General features: G+C 49.7%; 1 protein-coding gene across 1 annotated transcript; it reads left to right on the top strand.

Moving 5' to 3' along the window:
- Positions 1-12,308: 12,308 nt before the first annotated feature.
- sox4a (SRY-box transcription factor 4a) lies at positions 12,309-15,907 on the top strand. Its single transcript, XM_084484612.1, has 2 exons — positions 12,309-12,636; positions 12,731-15,907. Exon 2 carries the CDS (start codon positions 12,756-12,758, stop codon positions 13,863-13,865), a length of 1,110 nt encoding a protein of 369 aa, XP_084340738.1. The 5' UTR covers positions 12,309-12,636; positions 12,731-12,755; the 3' UTR covers positions 13,866-15,907.
- Positions 15,908-18,429: the final 2,522 nt, after the last annotated feature.

Genomic DNA, 18,429 nt, shown 5'->3' with positions numbered 1-18,429 from the left:
ATAATGGATAGGAGAGCTGACCAGACTCATCGTGCGCCTTCTCGCCGGATACGTAGCTCCTAGCGTAAACACGCGCCGCGAAAGAATGCTAACAAGGAGTGCGGGGGGGGTGGGGGGGGGGGGGGGGCGATGATGAGAGGAAGGGATGGGGAGGTGGGTGTTGTTTCGTCTTCTTTTGTAAAGCGGCGAAATGCTCCCCCCCTTCTCTCTCTCTCTCTCTCTCTCTCTTTCCCTCTCTCTTTCCCTCTCTCTCTCTCTCTCTCTCTCTCTCTCTCTATTCTGTGGCGCTCTCATGCATTTATTAATAACAGAGTTCCTTTCAAAACATCTCCTCTGGATAAGACGGATAACACATTCCTTTTATCATCCTCTCGCGCTCTCTCGCTCTCTCTTTCTCTCTGTCTCTCTCTCTCTCTCTCTCTCTCTCTCTGTCTCTCTCTCTCTCTTTCTCTCCCTAGCGCTCGCATGGACACGCCAGCGCCCACCAGCGCGCGCGGCTGACAGTGATGGGCTGTGAAATTGAATAGGAAGGGCTGTTTTTTTTTTTTTTCTTTCTTTTTTCCTTAGCCTTTCAACACATAAATTTGGGTCACAGAATAGATTATTACCCCCCACACATGTCACGCAGACACTGATGGATCCACCAGATCCCTCACCAGCCATAAATTACACGCGTTACCTCATGAAAATTAATGCACACTTTAAATTGGAAAATGATCATTCTGCAGACCGTCGGTATGGAAGGCAACGCCCCCCCCGCCCCCCCCCCGCCCCCCCCCCCCCGTCTCCCCTCCCTCCTTTTTGCATTGTATGAATATTCAACTGGCAGCATTGCCCTATAGCTGCTCCTAATGGAGTCTTTGCTATAGCAACACCTGGCATGATTAACAGCCCACAATAATCAGCAGCAGAAGATAAACTGATCAAATGCCACAAGTTGTAGGGATGGAGTGGGTGGGGGGCTGGGTGTTGAGAGAAATGCAATGCATCATGGGTGTAGTTCAGGTCTTGCATATATATGCAGTCACATTTATTCATTTAGCACTTTTATCCAAAGTGAAGTCTAAGAAGCGTCGAAGCATGAAATCAACATCGGAGTGACTGCAAATTTTAGTTTCCACAACAACCGGAATCGGAAGCAAATGCTGCTAATTCTTTTTTCTTTTTCAAGTGGTGCCCACTTATACAGTATATTGTTATCATTGTTGATGGTGATGCTGATAATGATGAGAAACTGTTGGTTTGGAGGGAATGGGGAATAGGAGGAGAAACAGCAGAGGGGAGAATGAGTGGAAATGACAGTGGGACCCTCCCTTTTGGCTTTTTATTCCAACTGGTGGGAGGCAGGAAGGTAAATAAGTAGCTGAGGTGAATACAATGCTGGCCCCCAGAGAACGACGTTCACAACTCTTCCCACAGAGTGGATTTGACTTTGTTAGTTTACTTTGTAGTTTGTTTAACTTCTAGCCTCTCCTTCCGTCTCTTCCTTTCTGTCGGTTCCCACCTCACTGTAGTTGTGGTGTGGTGCGGTAAGGATTTGTCGGTGCATGTCAAGGGCCAAAGAAAGCGGTAAGCAGGGTTTTCCTTTGTTGATTGCACAACAGAGGCTCAAGACCCTCATACATCAGAGTCAGCTCAATCTGATATTAGCCTTAGCCTTCCAGCTGCTTTGAACGTCACAAACGGTTGGAGTCTGAAAAAGTCCTATCTTTTTTATCTTTAACACCCCCTCCCCCCCACCCACTGCTGATAACACACATGCACGTGTGCACGCACACACACACACACACACACACACACACACACACACAGCTATATCTGTCTCTGTTATCTTTTGTTTAGCCAACGCAGAGTTAATCCAGAGTGAACCCTCTCCCCAGCATGGACTCAGCAGTTTGCAAACAAGTCCCAAAGAAGACAAGAACACCAAACACACCAACACGTGCGCATAACACACACGCACACACACACACACACACACACACACACACACACACACACGGCGGTAAGGATGTTTGGCCCTGGAGCCGGGAACATCACGCTCCAGTAATGTGATGCTGAGGCAACACTCTGGTACGCTAGCACTCTGCTAACGCTAATGTGCACCGCACCAAAGGGAGCGACTGTATGCACACACACACACACACACACACACACAGACACACACACACACACACACACACAGAGGGTGTTTTTGCGCGCATGTGATAGCTGTTTACCCCTCTGTCTGCCTGTGGAGAGGACAAGAGGGCGTGGGTACGCCAAACACTGTTGCAGTGATGTGGAGGTGCGAACCGCAACTTGGACGCGACAACCACACACGCTCCTACCAATGCTGCACATTCATTCATATGCACATGCATGCTTACACATGCACATGCATAACCATGCAAACTAGGGACACCGAGAGTTACCAGCGTCCTGCTGCCTGCTTCTCTCCTCCCCATCCCTCCTTCTTGCTTCGTCTCTCCTAGAATTTCCCCTCCCGCCTATATCCTCTCCTGCCGTCCTGTCCCTCTCTCCCCATTGAATCTCTCCTTGTCTTTTCCCTCTCAGCACACTTCCTTTCCTCCTCTCTCTCTCCTTTCCTAGTCACTTGTATTCGATTGGCTCTTCTCACATGATCGCTCCTTTCCACTCCTCTGCTCATCGTGTCCTTTCCTCGTCCCTCCTCCTCTTATCACATCAATCCTCACCTACTTTCCTGGTCCCTCCTCTCTCCTCGTGGGTCCTGTCTCCTCCTCCTCGCTCCTCTTCCTGGAAGCTTCTATTTGTGGTGTCCCTCGAGGCCGGTGAGTCAGAGGCTAGTTAAGTTTTCTCATACTTACTTAGCTCCTCCGTCTCACGCACACCAACACACACACACACACACACACACACACAGACACACACACACACACAAACACACACAGATACACACAGACACACACACACACACACACACAGACACACACACTCACACACAGATACATACAGACACACACACACACTCACACACAGATACACACACATATACACCTACACACACAGGCACACCCTTTATTAGGGATCTGTTCATTCCATGCCGTAGAGTCACAACAACATGCTTCTACAGTACATAATGCCCAACATGCTTTGATAAATACAAGCCGAGGTTTTGGGAGTCAGCCAGATAGCACGGCATCACATGCTAGATTGATATTATTATGTATTTTGAATACAATTATATGCCTCAGACAATTTTTCTGATTATGGTAGTTAGTAAAATGCAATAAGTAAGCTGCACACACACACACACACACACACACACACACACACACACACACACACACACACAAGCTGCCTATCTCGCTGATGTCATCACACCCTCGTAGCACATATACACCCGTACAGCATAACATACTGCATATATACACTAAGCTAGCGCAAAAGAATGCGGTCAATACTCCCATGCTAATCAATGCAATGCTCCTAAGGGGGCATCCAGGGTATGGGAATGACCCCGTGTATGTGGCAGTGTGACACTCACACACACACACACACACACACACACACACACACACACACACACACACATAATGCATACACCTACCCAGACGGCCGGAGCGATTACGCATGGTAGCCCGGCTGATACGCCCCGTGGGTTGACACTGGCTGTCCGCTGCAATCATCTCAGTCTGTCCCCCAGCTGGCTCAATGCTGCTCGATGGGTTCTCCTGCACATGCACGTGTTTACATGCGCCCGGGTTCATCTCGGCCCGGCGCTAAGGCCCGCTAGCCTGCTCCGCGACGCGATTTGTCCCCCCGCTTGTAAAATGCTAAGCGAAAGGGGGTGGTGGGGGTGGTGGGGGTGGCAGCTACAGGCGACAGCGCAGCGCAGGGAAAGAAAAGTGTGTCACCGAGTTGTCGGGGGGGGGGGGGGGGGGGGGGGGGGTTAACGGGGGCTTGTTTGTTTGTCTGTTGTGTGTGTCTGTGTGTTTGTTTGTTTGCTTGCTTGTTTGTTTCGTCGACACCCAGGGGGATTTCTGGGCCAACTCTCTGAGGTATACGCTCTCAACATTCCCGAACGCAACCAAAAATAGCTGGCGACGCTCCGAGCTGCGGGAGGTAATTCCGATGATGATGTAGCAGTGAGGGCTTTCCCCCCCCCCCCCCCCCCCCCCATGTACACATAAATCCAACGACCTGATGGTTCCCGGGCTCGCTCGCACAAACCACAATGCGAGAGCATTCGGGGTCAAGGCACTAAAGGCCTCATTAGAGCGCGTGTTCTCCCCCCGTTAAAATGAACCGACCCGGGCCAGACCGCACCTTTCCTGTAACGGGGGCCGGGTCGCAGTGGGAACAGGTTCAGGGGCTGAGTCGACGTCGTAGGAGAGAAATCGCGTTAAAACTGCAAAGTAACTCTAAACGGTTCAATGCAACGGAGGGGGGGGGGGGGGGGGGGGGGGCGGGGAGGGGGGACGGGGGGGACGTAGCCCGTGTTTACAGCCGAATCGTGTGTTACACAAGACGAAGAAGTGCTTCATGCTTGAAATGGCTCTATCGTTCATGCATGAACAGATCATTAAATGGATCGTAAATGGATCGTAATATAAATAGAAACACACAAACCACACACTCGGTGCATTCCCCTCGACGTGCTACTTTGCCGGATAAGGGGGAAGAACGTGTTGTGCTTTGCATGTTTACGTAGATGTAGTGCTCTAGAAGCACTGAGCCTCAGTACTTGTGGAGAATGTTTATGTTTAGGTTCTGAGAGGCAGAGTGCTGCCCGCTGACCTAGTTCTGCTGCCTCTGGACCCGGTAGCCCCGCTATCCAGCAGTGGCTATTCATCAAGGTAGCAGCGGCGATATCTCTCTCTATCTTTAGCCCTGTGTGTGTGTGTGTGTGTGTGTGTGTTCTGTGTGTGTGTGTCTGTGTGTGTGTGTGTGTGTGTGTGTGTGTGTGTGTGTGTGTATGTGCGTGCGTGCGCGTATAGGTGCATATGGCTGCTGCATCACTCGTTGTCTGTAATCCATCCATAATCGGGACGGGTAGGATAAGTTATGAGGCCATAGCAACAGTTCAACTAGAACAAGGACGACCCCGCCATTAAGACAGTGAGATCTCCCACACTAATTAACTCTCGACCAATGACAAGTGTTTCCTTTACCTATCCCTGGGAGCACAATCAATACCGGTACTCTCTTTTGTGTCATCACTTGACATGCTGTGTTGTGTCGTTACAAAGTCTGTCAGCTACGCCACAAAGCCACAGCCCCAAACCCACAGCTTCACGCAGCGTTCACTGATTTCCGTTCAAAGCGCACTTCCTGAGAGAAAAGGTTTCTAGAATGGCTCTGTGTTATCTTAAACGGATCCCTTCCCTTATCACAACAACCCAGCCCCCCGCCCGACCGTGACACAGCTGTCCTCACAGCACCCAGGACTCCCCTCCGTCTCCAACCCCAGACTGGATGGGGTTGTCCTCACAGAGCCTGGTAGATGTTTACTTGCCGGGGGAAAAGGCGATCCCCCGCCAGGGAGGTGCAGGGTCGGACCTCGGGAGCTGATGGGCCTGATATATGGGGTATCGATCCCGGTGCACTGCCAGACAACAGGCTACTGCAGGGATGGCCGCGGGAGAGGAGGAACACGAGACCGATTGGAGCCACACGCAGACGAGTACAGACGCGCGTTGCGGAAATGTGAAACATAAGCGGCTGGTAACCTCTCTGTGCCAGCCCCCCCCCACCCCCACCCCCACCCCCATCCCCCCAAAAATTAAATCTGAATAAACCCATTTATTCAGATTCAGATGCACCGGAAAGAAGCGTAGGCGGCTGTCACAGCAGAGAGACAAGCCGTGCACTCCCATACACACACACACACACACACACATACACATCCCGACCCCACCTCCTCCTCCTCCTCCTCCTCTCCGCCTCTTCGCTGCAGCTGTTGGCGGAACAGACAGATAAGCAGGCAGTCGCAGACCGGCTAATCCACAAGTAGCACGTCCACAGCCAGCCTAGGAGAGAGGAGAGAGCTAGGGAGGGAGGGAGAGAGAGAGAGAGAGAGAGAGGAGAGAGAGAGAGAGAGAGAGAGGAGAGAGAGAGAGAGGAGAGAGAGAGAGCTAGGGAGAGAGCTAGGGAGAGAGCGCTAGAGAGTGAGAGCTAGAGAGTGAGAGTTAGGGAGAGAGCCAGGGAGAGAGAGAGCTAGAGAGTGAGAGCTAGGGAGACAGAGAGAGCTATTGAGAGTGAGCTGGCAAGAGATATACTGTATATGGAGAGGGAGCTAGAGAGGAAGGTAGAGAGAGAGAGAGAGAGAGAGTCAGAAGAGAGATGGAGAAGGACAACAGGAAGGGGGTAATGGGTATGCTGGGTAAGGGATGTGGGTTTAGTAAGGAGCAGGTAGGGATTAGCAGAGGAAGCAGCAGTTCATAATGCTATTAGCGTATGCTGCTTTGAAAAAGGAAAAGAGAGTTTTTGCCGTAACAGACTTCAGCCGTAGTCTGCTGATTTCACTCTCTCTCGCCGTCTTCTCGCTCTGCCTCTTTTTCCATTCGTTTTTTTTTTTTTGTACAACCTATTCCTGCCTGTTTTTCATTTACTGAATTTTGTCTTGCATTTATTTGTGCGAAAAAATGTTCTGCAACCAGCCGCGGCACCATTACCATTATTTGCCTCTCATCTCCCTCCCACTATGCTCCCGCTCACTCCCTCCCCTCTCTCTCCCCAGTCTGTCTGATGCTGATCTAGGTCACTGCGTCTGGAAGCGCAGTCTGGAGCCACAGCCTCAGAGCGATGTGAGAGCCCCACATCCCCCCCCCCCACCCCCCTCCCCCCCCCCCACTCCCTCTCTCCCTCTCTCCCTCCCTTCTCCTCACCCCCCAGTCTCTCCCAGCCCAGGTCTCCTCTCAGCCTCCAGGGCAGATGGATGGATGGATGGTGGAGGGCTGGGGACAGGACCCAGAGAGACCCACCCGAACCTGGAGCAGCCCGGACCGCCGGGGAGAAACACGGGATGAGGACACGGAACGTCTACGCCGGAACGCTGAACGCCAGTGGGTGGTTTTTGGGGGGCATCGCTGCACATGGGGCACGTGGGCACGTTTGCTCACACGCTTGACACCTAATACTAGCAAAAGAGAGAGAGAGAGAGAGCGAGAGAGAGGGAAACAGATGGACAGTCAGACAACTGGCCAGGAAGTCAGGTAGACAGATAGTCAGAAGGACAACTGATACGCAGAAGAAATGTCAGATAGACAGATCGAGAGAGACGGCCAGAGAGACAGAGAGACAGATAGACTGATGTCCAGACAGCTTTATGCAGAGAAGAACAGACGGATGAGCGGACGCACAGACAGCCTGACAGACAGACGGACGGACAGAAAGTCAACAAGACAAATGGTCGGACAGTTGGACGGACTCGTCCGACGGTACAGAAAGGAGCGACGCAAAGACAGAGGGAGAGACAGACAGAAGATCAGGCACAATTAAATCAAAGCAAGAGAGCCAGAATGCACGCTAGTAGCTAGACTAGTAGCGGTTAAACCGCTGGGAGAAGCGGGAGAAAGCAATAGAACCAGATGAAACGGTTGCAGAGTTCTAGAGCAGATCTTCAGGAAGGGGATTTTCATAGATCACAATTCAGCTCCCACCCGTCCCCGAATCAAACCAACTTCTCCCAGAGTGTCCTAACTTCTCCTGGTCGATCCGGCTCTTCGTCCTAGGGAGCGCACTTCCACATCCGCGGTCGTTGGAGGGACACGGCAGAAAGCGGAGCCACGGCACCGCACACGACTTCAAACTGCCAACTCCATAGAGCACTTGTCTTCTCTCGCCTGCCCTCCTTTCCCTTTTTCTCTCTACAGGCTTCTGCGTCGATCCACCCCGAGCCGGACACTTTTTTTTTTTTGTTGCGGCTCTATTCGCGTCCGAGCTCTGCCTCGATTGCGACTCGTCTCCTCGCCTCTTTTCTCCTCTCCTCCCCGTCGCACGGCCTCCCGCCTGTCTGAAGGAGGGCGGCGGAGACTTTTATTTGCTGCGGAGAAACAAAAAAAGAACAAAATGTGCTTTTGACCGACTGCTCCTCCTGATGTTTCTCTTTCTCGTTCCCACTCTTGCGCCTCCTCGGCTCCAGTCCTCTCCTCCTGCAGTTAGACAATTCCCCCCCACCCCCCCCCCAAAAAAAAATACCGGATCTCCTCATCTGTCCTTAAAGCACTTGAACGTGTGTTCCGTAAAGCCTGTGTGTGTGTTTGTGTGTGTGTGCGTGTGAGAGAGGATGGTGTGTTTCTACGCTCTCGGTGTGACTCTGCAGTGTGTCTGGGTCCTTCAACAGTACACTGGCACATAGCCCCCCCCCACCCTCCCCCCCCCCCCAACCCCGCCCGCCCTCTCTCGCTCGCTCTCTCTCTCTCTCTCTCTCAACGCTCAGCTCGCAGTGATGCTGCACTTTTCTCGCATACCGCGCACGTATGTAAGTGCATGGTCACGCCTTCGAGCGATACGATGTGTGTTTGTGTGTATGTTTGTACCTGCCTGTGTGTGTGTGTGTGTGTGTGTGTGTGTGTGTGTGCATATGTATGCCAGTCAGTCGCCAGTCGCTTTACTGGCTTTCCCTGCCCCGAGCCATTGATCTGCTAAACAGGGCTGGTTGCCAACCCGGTAACATCATTAACAGCCTGGTTTCCTGCCCGTCTGCCTCGCCCCCAGCCTGATCGCCTCACCTGAAACACGTAGAGGGAAAAGGATGTTTGTGGGTTGGAATTATTCATCTTTAGTTTATATTTTCGTAGTATATCTCCATAATGTGGAGGGACTCGCATAAAGTGAACGACCTCCTTGCTAACACAGTTTAATATGGTATAATAGTACACTTGCATGCTGTCCCACTATCATACCACAAGTGTGGTGTTATCCCCATCATAATTGTGCTACTTACATATAATATCATAGTTGCATACTATCATCAAGCAAGTACACCTTCATGTTGGCGTGGTACTACATACTTTCATACTAGTACACGTGTATACCATCATAAAACGTGCACGTTCGACTTACGGGCAAATCGATACGGCGACATGCTCAACACATCATGGCACACAACGTGCCTACGACGCGCCGACTGTTAACGGTGGTACAATAAAAACAGTTTCTCTTCATTTCCCTACTTCAGAGCAGACTTGCTGCTTTCCCCTGCAGGTTGTTGACTGTGCTGGCTTCAACACTGACGCACCTGAGGCACCTGTCCCGCTCCCTGGCTGTCCCCTGCTGGTTCCTGTTTTCTGTTTTCTCTCATAGGAGAAAGGGAAGCAAGGAAGCCGGGCGAGGGGGAAGGACAAACTGAAACACAAGAAGAAAGAAAGCACTAGTCACTCCCAGCTCTGTGTTATTAATCTCACTTTGAGACAGCGTGACTGCGCTGGGTCGTGTTTTGTTGGTCGTGTTGTGTAACCAGCCGTTGTGCGTCGTGTGTGTGTGTGTGTGTGTGTGTGTGTGTGTGTGTGTGTGTGTGTGTGTGTGTGTGCGCGTGTGCGTGTGTGTGTGTGTGTGTGTGTGTGTGTACTGACAGCAGTGGGGTGGGTGAGACGGAGAGACGGACACCTGCTCTGTCTGCCACTATCCACAGGCCCTGAACACACACACACACACACACACACACACACACACACGCAACGCCGGCTGGGGGTGACTCAGAGAAAGAGAGACAGACAGAGAGAGTCAGAGAGACAGTGAGAGGGAGAGAGAGAGAGAGAGAGAGAGAGAGAGAGAGAGAGAGAGAGAGAGAGAGAGAGAATGAAACAACTAAACAAAAGGGCATTGAGAGGTAGTGAGCCTGAGAGAGAGTGAGCAAGAGAGAGAGAGAGAGAGACAGAGAAAGGGAGTGTGAGAGATAAGGTAAGAAGAGATGTGAGAAAAATAAAGAAAACTAAAATTCTATACAAAAGAGTGAGAGTCATAAAGAGCGTGAGTGACAGAGAGAGAGAGAGAGAGAGAGAGAGAGAGAGAGTGCAAAAAAGTGCTTAGTCCACGTTTTCTTTCTGTTTGACTCTGGGCAGGAGAGGGGGACTTCCCACTGATTTATACTTTGAATCCTTGGACCAGCTCCAATTCAGTTAGATTTGGCCTCCACACACACACACACACACACACACACACACACACACACACACACACACAAAGGGCCCATTGTGCGTGACCCTGCAGGACGGGCAGGTCAAAGTGGCGCGTCATTCCTGGCTGGCTGAGAAAGCCAAGTACATGGTAATGAGTGGAGGCTGTTTGACTCACCAGACAAGACAAGCTGCACACAGGAAGAGCATATAAGTGCATTCTCGTTAAGCCGGCCTCTCACAGGCCCACTGCGTGGCGTCCGACTGCTTCTATGGGGGCCTTGCGTTGCCTGTTTGTCTGGAAACCGTCCGTGGCGTGTTGTTTAGTTCCGTCTTTCTTTGTGAGAGCACTCTGTGTGCGGCCTGAGGCCTCTGGGAATCAGTCACCAAATAAAAACACTGAACAAATAAACACAAACGAGTTCAACGATTCCACCCTCTGATGTGTCAGGGTTTCTAATACAGAACAGCATTTTAAACAGCATTTATACACACGCAAGTACACACGTGTGGCTTTTTTTGGGGGGTTTCTGAGCGATGGCTCTAATAGGCCGCTCTGGCCCGGCAGCCCTCTGTCATTAGGACACAACGACCCCTTTAGACATAAACAGTAAGCAGACCGCTGGGCGTGTTTGGGGGTAAACACAAGGCTCCGACAGGGGAGGTGATAGAGAGATAGCCCCTGCCAGATAAAGGCTCCGCATCCTGGCTGTGTAAGAAAGCCGTACATCTGCCAGAGACGCTGTGGAAAGCTACCCGGCAGCTGCTTCTCACAGATCAGATAAGATTACAGGTATACTTGTTACACCTGTTTAAACAAACCCGCGTGCCTGCCTCTGTCTGTCTGTCTGTCTGTGCCTTTCTGTCTGTCTGTCTGTCTGTCTGTCTGGTCGGTTGTATGCCTGCGTCGGCAATCATGGGGAACCTTGCAATGAGAGTGTGTGTGGGTGAGAGAGAGAGTGACAGAAGGTGTGCTTGGAGCAATGCAAAACCAAATAAAACTGATGATGAAATCCTCATGTTTTCTTAATGCCTTTGATTTATGTATGGGCAAATATGGTGAGCTGTCTTGTTTTCCATCGTTTGCTATTTTTTATTTATGGACATTAGCTGATGATGTAATGAATGCATCCCGGCTGACTAAAGGGGGCTTAATTTCCTCCTATACATCGGCATTACACACACACACACACACACACACACACACACACACACACACACACACACACACACACCAAAACAATTGTCTAAACCCCGCGTCAGCCTCCTCAGGCTCCAGTCTGACACCTAGCGACGCATGCTGAAATGTGATCACATGACACGAACATGACAACACAGCGTGTCCATCGGGTGTGATTTCGAGCCCATGGTGAGCGGTTTGGTGGTCAGTTACTGGTCGCCACGTGCGCTGTCGAGGCGATGCGCGGCGTTGCGCGCTTACCGCTTCCTTCCTCTACATTGTAGGCTTACATATACAGTAGGCTACAACGTGTATAGGTGGACGTGCTCTCTCTTTCTCTCTCTCTCTCTCTCTCTCTCTCTCTCTCTCTCTCTCTCTCTCTCTCTCTCTCTCTCTCTCTCTCTCTCTCTCTCTCTCCCGTGTGTGTGGTGGCTGCGAAGGTAATGGCAGAGGAAATTGAGAAACACATGGAAGAAAAGCCTTTATATATATGTAAACACTTTTTACACTGATGGTTCTAAAACATTTGTTGTTGTTGTTGTGGATGGGTACACGTGTGACTAGTATAGTATTTTTTTCAAACCCGTATTGGTTTCAAGAAGAATATTGTGTATTCCTATCAGTAAAATAATTAAAATAACACGTGATGGGGCTTCGATTAGGTTTTTATTATTTGCGCAATAGGCCTATAGGTATGTACAGTAATGTGGTTCAGCCAGATAAAACTGATATCATCGGAGTATCTAAGTAGCTTTGCGGAGGGAAAGGACAGCATGTTCCTTTAAAAACCGACTTTGCTTTTCAGTCTGACAGGAATGAGGTCAGACACACCAATCCTCATTGCACGCGCCGATTATTATTACCCGTTTTATTCAACCAATGAGAGGCGGCGGGAGTGGTCTCGTTGAAAAGCCGTATAGAGACAGTTGCTGATTGGCCAATAGACGTCGCTTTTATATCTTGGGAGGAGGATATAAAACTGTGCCTCTCGCTGTTATGTTTACAGTAACTTACAGACCGCTCAGGAAAGAGGAGACTATGAAAAAGCGCAGCGGCTCCATTCCACCACATGGTTCACAAACTGCTCAGATAAGCTGCGCAGACAGCCAGACTGACATAAGAGAGTTACACGGCTCTCCACAGCAAAGTGTTTTCAGCATTACAGGTCAAGTTTTCAGCCGCACCGGCAGTTGAACCGTTTCTACCGGGATTTGAACCTGTTTTTGCATCTTTTGAGAGAGATACAAGCCGGGACCAGAGCTCAAAGAGTCCGCACTGGGGCTGAGGACATCTGAACGGAGACCCGGGGACGCAAAGGAACTTTTTTAAGTCAACCGTCGCAGCACTGCTTCCTTAATCCGCCGACAAGAGAGAGTGAGGAAATATCTGTACGATTTTGTGCACTTTTCCCGTCAGTTTCAGCGCTGACCACGAACTATCTAGTGTTGTTTTCCTGTTTTTTTTAAAGAGAACCGAGACTTTCTAGCGAGACGATGGTGCAGCACATGAGCCATGCGGAGAGTGCGCACGCTCTCTCCCCCGGCTCGGACTCCACGGACTCCGGCGAGATGGACCTGGAGATGGACACGTCCCCCACCCCGGAGTCCCCCTCCTCCAGCGACCGAGCCGACGTGGCGTGGTGCAAAACTCCAACGGGACACATCAAGCGACCTATGAACGCCTTCATGGTCTGGTCCCAGATAGAGAGGAGAAAGATTATGGAGCAGGCGCCGGACATGCACAACGCGGAGATCTCCAAGCGCCTGGGGAAACGCTGGAAGCTGCTGAAAGACATGGACAAGATCCCCTTCATCCGTGAGGCGGAGCGGCTGAGACTCAAACACATGGCCGACTACCCAGACTACAAGTACCGGCCCAGGAAGAAGGCCAAGTCGGTGAGCGGAGTCACCAAGACGGAGCGCTCCGCCAAGTCCGCGATCAAAAGGAGTCCCATCAAGGGGACGAGCAGGACGCACAAGCAGGGTGGCGCCAAGTCAAGCGCGGGGCAGGACTACGCGTCTCCCGCGGACCACCACCACCACGCGGCGCTTTTGAAACCCAGGTCGGTGTCCGGTGCCAGACAGATACCGGAGAAGCAGCAGCAGCAGCAGGCGAGGCGCGGGCACGTGTTCGGCGGGGCAGGCAGCCTGGAGAGCGGACCTCCTTCAGTGGGCGTGCCGGCCAGTCCCGCGCTCAGCAGCTCGGCGGAGTCCAGCGACCCGCTCAGCCTCTACGAGGACCAGGTCCCCGGGGTCGCCGCGGGACACTCGCCGGTTGCGGCCGCGCGCCTCCGGTACGCGCGCGCCTCCTCCCCGACCCCGTCGGCCTCGCACTCCTCGTCGGTGTCATCTTCCTCATCGTCAGACGAAGAGCTTGAAGACGAGCGCGTGGAGCAGAGCCAAAGCCCAAGCTTCGAGAGCATGTCCCTGGGCAGCATGGGCGTCTCCGAGGCCGAGCTGGACCGGGATTTGGACTGGAGTTTCGGGGAGTGCGGAGCGGGTTCTCACTTCGACTTCCCCGACTACTGCACCCCCGAGGTCAGTGAGATGATCTCAGGCGACTGGCTAGAGTCCACCATCTCTAACCTCGTGTTCACGTACTGAACTACAACTCTCTCTCTGTGTAGACTAGAGAAAGCGCGTCCCGCCTTTAAACACGAGCCCCAAGAGGCAAGTATATAGCGCGCGAGACCCCAACATTTCCCGCCATTCTTTCATGAAACACGGGAGGGTGTGACAGGGAAAAGGTGGCCCGCGCGTCCGCCGAGCCCCAAGTACGGGCGCTCCATAGCCAGACCACAGACTTGGAAAGCACTTAGAGTGTGCGTGTGCGTGCGTGAGTGCGTGTGTACGCGCGTGTGTGTGTGTGCTCGCTGATCGCAGCGCACCCGTCGCGCAGATGGAGAAATGCTTAGCTTGCATTTGGAGACACGGAGAGCAGGAGTGAATGTACAGCAGAGACACCACGCCTATGTGAGCAACAGTGAAAACTGAAGCGAGACTCATTGAAACACTTCATCCGACCCGCGGAGGATGTGTGTGTGTCTGTCTGCTCTCACGGAGGACTGAGGACTGAACAGTGAATATTTATGTTATTTAGTGCAAGGGGCGAAACGGATCTGTGGGTTTGGAGAGTTCGCCATTTTTTGGGTAACCCGATTGTTAATGATATAGCCAATTCACACGGACCATCAAGTCGATATTCAGGTGTAATTTTCTGAGCTCAAAATTGATTTCTACATGAAACACGCATGCCCTCCCGTAAGGAGGATTTTGTTGTTATTATATGCGTAAACGTGTTCATTGCTGCGTAATTACGCAACGTGTGTGACCATAGCACACAGTTCACTATCACCAGCTTCTAATTCAACGGCAGGACTTTCAAAAATGACTCAAACGTTCAGAATCTCTTTCTGAACCTTTTACACTCAGTGCACAATTCAGGACCAATGCTCCCTACTCGCATTTCTGCCTAGTGCTTGCAACTTTGTAGTTCCTCTGTGTCAGATGACGTTTTTATATCGATGTATTTATACCGGCCAAACATTTTATACTACGAAGTATTGTTCTCGTACAGGTCTCGTTTGTGTGTGCACATACACCTGTCTGTATCCAGCGCGGAAGGGCTAGAAGTGTATCTTATTTAAATGTCGACTTTTCTCACTTTTAAGGAGATTGAGTGTGTCATGATTTTCTACTTGTATTTTTGTACAAAATATATGGAGGGGCGGAAAATGGGTAGCCTACTACATTGTCGTTTGGATCTCCAATGTTTAGAACCACGGAGGGGTTTGTTTGGCACAATCTGACCTCACACAATGTTTACAGTATTTACCCACATGCCTCTTAAAGGCACAGTGACTCAATTTCACCAGCCAAGTAAACAAAGCGCTCTTTACAGTAACCACACACACACACACACACACACACACACACACACACACACACACACACACACACACACACACACACACACACACACACACACACACACACACACATCCATATGAGAGTCAGTGTGTGGATAAAGCTCATTCCTCTGTGTGCTTTTATTGTGATAAGTTTAATTTGAACCACTGGATTGAATTTCATACTCATTCCACTTGCCTAGACTTGGAGAGAGGGGGATCTATGAAGTGCATCATCTGTTATTGCGCAAATTACATAAACATAGTATTTAATCTTTTCTGTACCTGGTGGCTAAGTATAGCAGGCTAATTGTTTTCCTATATTACGGCATGGCAAATAGCATTTGTATTTCAGATTCAGGTATATGTAGCTATAGCTGTTGTGTTTAAGATTTTTAAAAGAATAATAACATGGAGATATTTATGTATACTGTATTATAAGCAAAGATTGTGTGTTTTTTGTATATGATCAACGACAGGCACTAGAGTGGCCATCTTTGACATCTGTGTGTTGAAGATGATTGTGCTCCAGGAGTTTTATTTTATTTTCTTTCATTTCTTTTTGGAAATCTTTTCTACTGTCTACTCTATTTTTTTTGTTTGTTTTCAGTTGTGCAATACGCAGTGTGTATGAAGATGTTTCGTCCAATCATGCCAATATCATTTGATGTTTAGAACTCAAAAAACCAGCCAACGTTTGGGTCAGTCTCTGCCTCACACACCTCTGTACAGATTGTCCTTTTTTTTATTTTACTCAAATTTTTTTCCATAAAGGAAATAAAATCAGCTGGAACTGAAAAGTATCACGCCTCTCTCTCAATTCCTTGTTGAATGCATCTTAGAATAAGGATGTATAACGATAATAGTGAGACGGTTAAAGGGAAGTAAAGCCAGCATTTTACTGCTTGAAGGGACGACTGATTCACACTCTACAGGGAACACATCTTCGTTATCACAGTAATGAACATAGATGTGATGTGCGATCTAGCACAAAATGGTGTGCTTGTACACCTGTGTGTATGTATGTGAGCATGTTTGTCTATGTGTGTCAGTGTGTGTGTGTGTGTGTGTGTGTGTGTGTGTGTGTGTGTGTGTGTGAGCAAGGTGTAGTGTGCGTAGTGTGAATTAAAGCTAGCCTGGGTTATAAAAGGAGGGGTCTTTCTCTGTCTCCACACGTGGAGAAAACGCGGCTGCCATGGCAACACTGTATCCAAGCGAGAAAGAGGGAGCGGCTGCAATCCACTGGGGAGTTGTGTGCCGTATTGTGTGTGTGTGTGTGTGTGTGTGTGTGTGTGTGTGTGTGTGTGTGTAAGAAAGGATCAGGGACGCAGACTGATCCATCGAAAGGGGGCGGGGTGTCAGACGTGTGTGTATGTGTGTGAGTGTGTGTGTGTGTGTGTCCTGGTGGACCATGCAGGAGGCTGCTTCCAAATCCAATTAATTCCTTCTGGATTCAGTCATTCATTTTTTTTTCATACACCTGACGAGACAAGACAACGAAGAGGGAGGGGGGTACGATCCCCCCTCCCTCCCTGGCTGCCCTCCCTCCTTCCCTCCCTCCCTCCCCTCCCCTGCGACCATCACCAAATGTACAGTATTTAGTGTGTATCAATTTACGCTCTATTCCACAAGAGACAGTGTAATTATTTCCCTATCCCTCTGTCGGAGGGCCACTGACGTGCAGCCACGGCGGTGACATCTCTGGGTGGGTAATGAGAACCGAGAGGGCTGGTCATCATTATAAAACACTCACACACACACACAGACACACACACGATGGCCCCAGATGACTGGGAAAGAGATCACCGAGGGAATGTTTTGTGCCGCGATGTTTGTGAGTTGTAGCATCATTTTAAGTACAGTACAGTAATAATAGTAGTAACAAAGAATGAAATGTACAGACCTCAGTCCGACGGATTCACACACAAAAACCTACACCTACACACACACACGCACTCTCTCTCACACACCCACAGACCCCCCCCCCACACACGCACACACACACACACACACACACACACACACACACACACACACACACACACACACACACACACACACACACACACACACACACACACACACAATAAGCACTATCAGCACAATCAGCATATGCATGAATGTTTATGCCATGTTTCTTATGGTGCACTTGCCCTTCAGGGTTGATCTGATCTCATTTGTCTCCTTTCCCATGTCTAACTGGCAGTTGCAATCACCTAATGAAGACCAGTGTGCATGGTATAGCTCATGCAGCCCACTGCAGTTTTAAGCTTATTTGTAGGCTTCTGATTTACAAGGTGATTATCTCTTTTGCTGACATCAACAAATCAACAAATCAACAAATCCAGCATTTTATTCTGGTTAACAGGTAGATTATGTTAAATTGTTACTTTAGAATGCAATCAATTATAAATACAGATATATAACAGGTCAAATAGATATTGGCTTCAAAGTAAAAGCATGTTCGCTGTTTATAGACATACTGGTAAGGCATCATGGCGTCAATGGCAATATTGTTCTCCACAAATCCAACGCAGAGCAACTCCTTATGAACAGGGGATGAAGTTTAAGGCGGGACAGAAAGTCTGTGCGCGCCGTACTACCTTTTGGCATGCGAGAGACAAAGAAGGCTGTAGTGGCGCGCACTCAACTCCAGCGTGTGTTCTCACGCGCACCGCCTCGTTACAAAGCGCGACAAAAGCAGCAGCCTGCATTTCCACCTCACATTGTAAAAAAAGTTTGGCTTCGAAAAACTTTAACCCGAGTCACGCGTCAAGAGTTGTAGACAAAGGGAAACTTCTCCTCGGGATGTTATGCGGAATGCGTAAGGATGGAATCAACTGAAAACCCAAAGACATGTTTTGCAGGTAGGCAAACTACTCTGAGTAGTTAAACACTTTAGTTGGGTTTTGGAAAGATAAATAGACTCTGTGGTGCACGTGTCGCTTCATTAAACTGTCATGTTGTTGTTTTTACCCGAGACGTCAAAATAAAACAGCCATGCGTTGACATAAATGTTGACTTTATTTAGATTTAGCACTTTCGGTTCACAAAGGAGCGATACAAACGTCTTATACAGTTAGGTAATCCTATATGGAAAACATAAAATATAAAACAAGTTAGAAGGATATGTTTTCCTCATGAGTTCCACACCTGATATTGACATACAATATCCAGGCATCTCATGCAAGACGCGTTAAGATAATAGCGTCTTGAAATTAGGTCATTATCTTTTAACGTAAAATGCACTATATGCAAAT

This window comes from Micromesistius poutassou (genome assembly GCF_964030765.1).
Source record: "Micromesistius poutassou genome assembly, chromosome: 20".
Lineage (NCBI taxonomy): Eukaryota > Metazoa > Chordata > Actinopteri > Gadiformes > Gadidae > Micromesistius > Micromesistius poutassou.
This window is presented reverse-complemented; position numbering and strand designations above follow the sequence as displayed.

Bases quoted from the DNA above. Each gene is read 5' to 3' on its own strand.
- sox4a (XM_084484612.1), top strand. From the start codon at position 12,756: ATGGTGCAGCACATGAGCCATGCGGAGAGTGCGCACGCTCTCTCCCCC.